This window comes from Asparagus officinalis, chromosome 2, assembly GCF_001876935.1.
Source record: "Asparagus officinalis chromosome 2, Aspof.V1, whole genome shotgun sequence".
NCBI lineage: Eukaryota > Viridiplantae > Streptophyta > Magnoliopsida > Asparagales > Asparagaceae > Asparagus > Asparagus officinalis.
This window is the reverse complement of record NC_033795.1, coordinates 41450373-41456891: the sequence shown is the minus strand read 5'-3', so window position 1 is coordinate 41456891 and position 6519 is coordinate 41450373. Positions and strand designations below refer to the sequence as shown.

The 6519-nt window shown below is 38.0% G+C and overlaps 1 protein-coding gene across 1 annotated transcript; it reads right to left on the bottom strand.

The window, feature by feature from the left end:
- On the bottom strand, positions 5410-6188 carry LOC109829507. Its single transcript, XM_020396601.1, has one exon. The coding sequence runs from the start codon at positions 6182-6184 to the stop codon at positions 5498-5500; it is 687 nt and encodes a 228-aa protein (XP_020252190.1). The 5' UTR covers positions 6185-6188; the 3' UTR covers positions 5410-5497.

Sequence of the window (6519 nt, the reverse complement as noted above, 5' to 3'; positions counted from 1 at the left end):
ATTATGAGCTAAAGCCAAGATGGTGTGAAACTTGTAAAATGGTGGGTCATGAAACTGCATATTGCAAACGACAGGTGATGGTCTAGAGATGGAGGCCAAAGCAGAAAATTGATCCTATGCATGTATTTATCATGTACCTCCTGTGCATGTAACCACAGTGCATACACCTCCTATACAAAAATCTCCTGCAAAATCTATCGTGGCATCTCCTGTGTAGGTTTCCTCTGTGCATGTTTCTCCTCCTGGGAGGGATTCATCTCCTGTACAGGTTGTGAGAACCCAGGAGTTAGTACAAGGAAATGAGGTGATAAACCAGGCTGAACATATAGTGGATCCTTTAGCTATGAGGGATTTTATCAGTGCAATACAGGGTTTGAGAAATGTTCAAAATCTGGACAGTGAAGACCCTGTGCATGTTGTGCATGGCCAACAATCTAAAAATGGGGATAACTGGATACTTGTTCAAGGAAACAAAGTAAAGAAAATATCTCCAGGAAAATCAAATGGAGGAAATAACAAAAGTGACCCATGTGCAGATAGGGGGGGCACTCCATACATATGAACTTATCATTTTGGAATGTGAGGGGATTAAACAAATCCCCTAAATAACAATTGGTGAAAAATCATATTTTACAGTATCATTTATCCTTTATAGTCCTCATTGAAACCAAGATTAAGGAATCACTGCTGGATGTAACTGCTAAGAGCATTGCTAAAAATTGGAAATGGATGTCAAATGTGAGAGATTCTGAAAAGCTAGAATTATTATCCTCTAGGATCCAAATTTCTTTGACATTCAGGTGATCAAATTATCAGACCAGCATATTACTTGCACTATGAATTCAATGGATGGTAGACTTAGCTGTATAACTTCAGCAGTCTATGGGTTTAACTGACAAGAAGCTAGAGAAGATTTATGGGTAGATCTTAATCAGATATCCCAGAATATTGGAAATGTACCATGGATCATATGTGGAGACTTTAATACCTTATTAAATAATGAGGAAAAGCTTGGTGGAATTAATCTAACAGAGGCTGATACCAAAGATTTTAAAAGCTTCATTGAGGATTGCAATCTCAGTCACTTGAAAACTCTGGGGTGTTTTTATACCTGGAATAATAAACAGGATGCAAATTCAAGGATCTGGAGTAGGCTAGATAGAGCCTTGGTCAATGATGCATGGATTGATAAGTATACCTTTAGCTAGCCATGTGGAATTCATGCTCCCCAGTTTTTCTGACCATTCTCCAGCTATTGTGTCAGTATATGAAGATTTGGTACAAGGAAAAAAGCCTTTCAAATTTTTCAAAATGTGGACCAAGCATACACATTTTATACCTACTGTCTCAAAAATTTGGCAAACACCTATTCAAGGTTATGCTATGTACTCAGTATATACAAAACTCAAAATGCTGAGAAAGGAGTTAAAAGACACCTATTCAAGGTTATGCTATGTACTCAGTATATACAAAACTCAAAATGCTGAGAAAGGAGTTAAAAGATCTGAACAAGAAGCATTTTTACAACATTACTGAACAAGTACAAAGAGCAAAAATTGCTTTGGAAGAGTCTCAGAGAATTCTACAAGCTGGCCCTCTCAATTCTGAATATATTAAACAGGAGAAAGAGTGCATTCTAACATACAATAAACTCCTTGATTGTGAAATGTATTTCTATATGCAAAAGGCCAGAATTGGTTGGAATGTGCATGGTGATAGGAGCTCAAAACTGTTTCATGATATAGCAAAGTATAAAAGACACAATAATAGAGTTCTAATCCTCTACAACAGCAGGGGAAATATAATTACTAATGGTGAAGAAATTGTACAAGAGCTTATATCATATTATAAAAATCTGATGGGGAAGGCAACAAATACTCTTCCTCCTAACATCAACATCATTAAGTAAGGTCCATGTCTAAGTGATTCACAAGTCAAAGAGTTGTCGAAACCAGTTTCAAAAGATGAAATAAAGGCAACTGTTTTCTCATTATCTGAAGACAAAGCCCCATGGCTAGATGGATACAATATGTATTTTTTCAAAACTGCATGGCCTGTAATTGGGGATGAGATTATCTTAGCTATTGAGGAATTTTTTAGGACTGGTAAGTTGTTGGGGATAACAAACTCTACCTCAATTACTCTTATTCCTAAAATTCAGTGTCCTAAAACTCCCTCAGACTTCAGGCCAATCTCTTGTTGTAACTGCATATACAAGTTCATAACAAATATTCTGGCAAACAGAATTAAACCTATGGGATATATTGTAAATGAGGCTCAAAGTGCTTTTGTAAAGGGAAGGCAAATCTCAAGCAACATAATGTTAGCACATGAACTGGTGAAAAACTACAGCAGAAGGCATATATCTTCAAGGGTCATGCTGAATATTGACATAAGGAAGGCCTTTGATACAATAAGTTAGAGCTTTATTAAAAAAATGCTTACAGGATTGGGTTTTCCAACTGGCATGATAGGATGGATTATGTCTTGCATTACTACTCCAAAGTATTCTATATCTCTCAATGGATTATTACAAGGATATTTCAAGGGTGAACGTGGGTTGAGACAGGGGGATCCTCTCTCCCCTTATCTTTTCATCCTAGGTATGGAGTACTTATCAAGAAGTTTGACATCCTTAAAAGATGACAAGTTCTTTAAATTCCATCCTAAATGTAAAAATCTGAAGATCACTCATCATATCTTTGCGGATGATTTGCTTCTTTTTGCTAAAGGAGATACATACTCTGTGCACAAGATATATCAGTGTTCTTTGCGGATGATTTGCTTCTTTTTGCTAAAGGAGATACATACTCTGTGCACAAGATATATCAGTGTGTCAAATCTTTTGGTGATGCTTCTTTTTGCTAAAGGAGATACATACTCTGTGCACAAGATATATCAGTGTGTCAAATCTTTTGGTGATATTTCAGGGTTAGAAGCAAATCCTGAAAAATGCTCTATTTTCTATGGAGGTGTTGAGGACAATATCAAAGCATCCATTTCCAACAATCTGGGGTTTAATGAAGGAAAAATGCCATTCAAATACATTGGAGTCCCTCTCATATCCAAGAGGCTATCACACATGGATTGCAGTGCTCTTTTTGATAAAATCTCTAGTCAATTACAAAGCTGGAAAAATCACAAAAACCTATCCTATGCAGGAAGGTTACAAGTTATTAAAAGTGTTATACTTGGAGTGCAGATTTTCTAGACTTCAAGCTATGTCCGTCCTGCTAGTGTTCTTCACAAGATAGATGAAATGCGTAGGAGATTCTTGTGGAATTCATCCAGGAAATCTCTAGTTTCATGGAAAAAAGTATGTATAGACAAAAAGCAAGGAGGCTTGGGAGTGTTTTCAGCTTATAACTAGAATATTGCAAGTGCACTAAAGAACATCTGGTCCATACATACTAACCAAGAATCATTGTGGATCAAATGAATTCATGGGAATTATCTCAAAAATAGAGATATATGGCAAGTAAGAGCAAAATCAGAGGATTATTGGATGTGGAGACAACTGGTAAAAGTCAAAAATAAAGCTCTGGCTGAATTTGCGGGAACTGACAGGCTGCAAATCTTCATTAATTCCTGTCACAGGAACTCAAAGCTTAAACTCTCAGCATTGTATGCAGGGCTATCTCCTGTATCAAATCCCGTTTCATGGTATAAGACTGTTTGGGGGAATTTAAACATTCCTAAACACACTTTTATCTGCTGGTTGACTATGCATGATAGACTATTAACCCAGGACAAACTGCTGCAAAGAGGGATTATAAGTACAACTGCTGCAGGTTATGTATGGGATTGAACATGGAGTCTAGAGATCACTTGTTCTTTGAGTGCCCCCTCTCTGGCTTCATCTGAGACCAAATTATGGATTGGATTGGCTTTGGATGGAAATCCAATAACTGGTCTCACCTAGCAAATTGGTTTGCAAGGTTGAGAGGTAGAGGTCATAAGCAAAAGCTTAAGAGACTGGCCTTAACGGCTTCTATCTATCACATTTGGAGGGAAAGGAATGAAAGGATTTTCACACAAAAAATAAAGAATGTTGATCAAGTTGTCAGAGAAATCAAATTTGATGTCTCAACCATCCTTATAAACAGCCCGCATTCTTCCAACAGGGACAGAGAACTTTTCATGTCAATATAAAAGTTCTAGTTGTATTTCTAATACATGTAATCTCATTTTGTTCTTGTAATCTCAGTCCATAGTACTGAGTATCTTGATATGTACAGATTCTCACAATTGGGAAATGAATAAAATTTTTCATTGACAAAAAAAAAGGTAATTAAAAAAAACCTACCTTGCTTAATGTTCTTCATCCAAAAACCCACATTGCTCCATAGACGTTTGATCCTTTTTTCCCCCTCCTTGGTGTCGTTTACTCCAGAGATGAGAAACACGAGACATAATAAGTGGCCGCGATGTGGGTTAGGGTTTTCTCTTATTAGTACATCATCACTGATAAATCCCCTTGACAAACTTCCAAATACAATAAATCCCCTGCAAATTTATATTAGATATCTTACTATATCCATTTTTTTCTTGCTTTTTTGTGCACAATATACCTTTGTAACATAAAACTTATAACATCATCTTATTATCAATAAAAAAATTAGGGATATTACACATGTCTCCTGATTGCATCTCAAGGCCAACTCTAATTTATTCTGAGAGCAATATTTAAGAGTGCAATGAATTAAGGGCTGACATGGGTGTTCTTTATGCTTCTTTGAGGGATAAAAGTACTTGAGCAGACATGGTTGATTCGATTTGGGGTACGATATATCGCATATTTACAACTTTGTCTATGTATTTTTATTTTAGGGAGATCCTTGTGTCTATTCTAACGGATCTGGTTGCAAGGCTATCTGCATGCAGGTTCTCAATGGTCCACGCCACACTTGCGATATATGGACATGGATTTAAATAGGAAGAAGAATCTCAGGGAGATTTTGACAAAGGGAGTTGGTTCAAGGAGTAGTGGACAACACCCATGCATTTGTTCGAGGGAGAGTTTGTTAGCTTTGGGTGAGATTCACCCAAATAAGTGGGCAGATCCAAGAGGACCCAAACCGATCCTTGGACCGGTTCCTTATCCTATTAGATTAGGGTTTTGTCCTCTACTTTATACATATGCACTTATGTAGAGATTAAAGAAAAATAGAAAAATATACTACTGTCATCTACTTTCTTTTTATCAATTATGTGATTTACGCAGTAGTTGCGGGGTGATGAGCCGGAGTTTCTCGCCGTTTTAATGGTGTGGTCACCATCTGGCCATTGTTTGAAGATTAAGAATAGTGCATGGTAATCCCTTCCACAGATCCGGTACATGTAATCTCTAAATAATGTATTTAAATATTTCACATGATCATGAATAGTTTACACTAAGAAATAAACAAGTTAAAAACACAATCAATGCATGCCCGATTCATATATGCACTTATTTAACTTCATACATCACAATACACGATATCGCACACTAAAAATATTATTTACCATAGTGTGCCTTGTAATCACTCCACAGCTGATCAACACTCTTACCAAGAAACTGCTTGAAGAGATCATTACTATACCCATTCTTCATGTTAGCATTAAGCAGCGACACAAAATCACTTCTCAGCACACCGCTGCAGTAATCAAGAAACCTGGCAGTAACATCATAACCCTGATCCCAGCGCTGTCCCTCCCCAGGCTTCACCCAATGAGACGGCACGTAATTTGACTTCAACCTCACGTAATCCGCTATCCCTTCGATCAGCCCCCCTGGAGCCCGACCTTGCCCGTTCCACTGCCACACGTGTGTCATCTCGTGGTACAAAACACCTGTAATCTCTCTCTTCACATCACCGGTGTAGCCTGCAATGTAATCTGAGCTCACGTGGATCTCGTTGTTGATTGCGTAAGCGACACCATTGAAGCTGTGAATTATAAGGGTTATGCGATCGATGTTCTTTCGCTCTGAATCGAGATGCTGGTTGAAGATGGTAAAGATGAAGCATGTGGCATCCGAGAGGACTTGCCGAGTGTATTGGAAACCGACCTTGTTCTTGAATTTCTCGCCTCCAGGAGTTCCGGTGGCGTTATTGATGAGAGTGTATTCAACTGCAGCTGAAGTGCTGCTTGCTGCTGCCGCAGCGGCGATGAGAGAAGCAAGCACAAGATTTAGCAGTCTCATTATTGCTGGCTCTTGTGTCTATTAACGTTCGGAGCTTGGAATATCTATATATATAGTGTACAAAGAAGCTAAAGGTTTGAAAAGTCGTGAGAGAACGTCTGTTGATTGGTTGACATGATGAGTTGGGGTAGCTAAATGTTTGAAAAGTCGTGAGAGAACTGTTGATCGGTTGACATGATGAGTGGGGGTTTTAGGCAAAAGACTTTGTCTGGCGACCAAGTCTTTCTGGTCGCCAAATTTGAATGGAGGACACCTAAGCGCTTAAGTTGCATTAAAGAAAAAGAGGATGTATGTGTATATACTAAAATAGTTTCGATCACAGTATCTGCAAAATC

What these genes read in the sequence shown, in the direction of transcription:
- LOC109829507 (XM_020396601.1), bottom strand. Translation starts at nt 6,184, where the DNA reads ATGAGACTGCTAAATCTTGTGCTTGCTTCTCTCATCGCCGCTGCGGCA.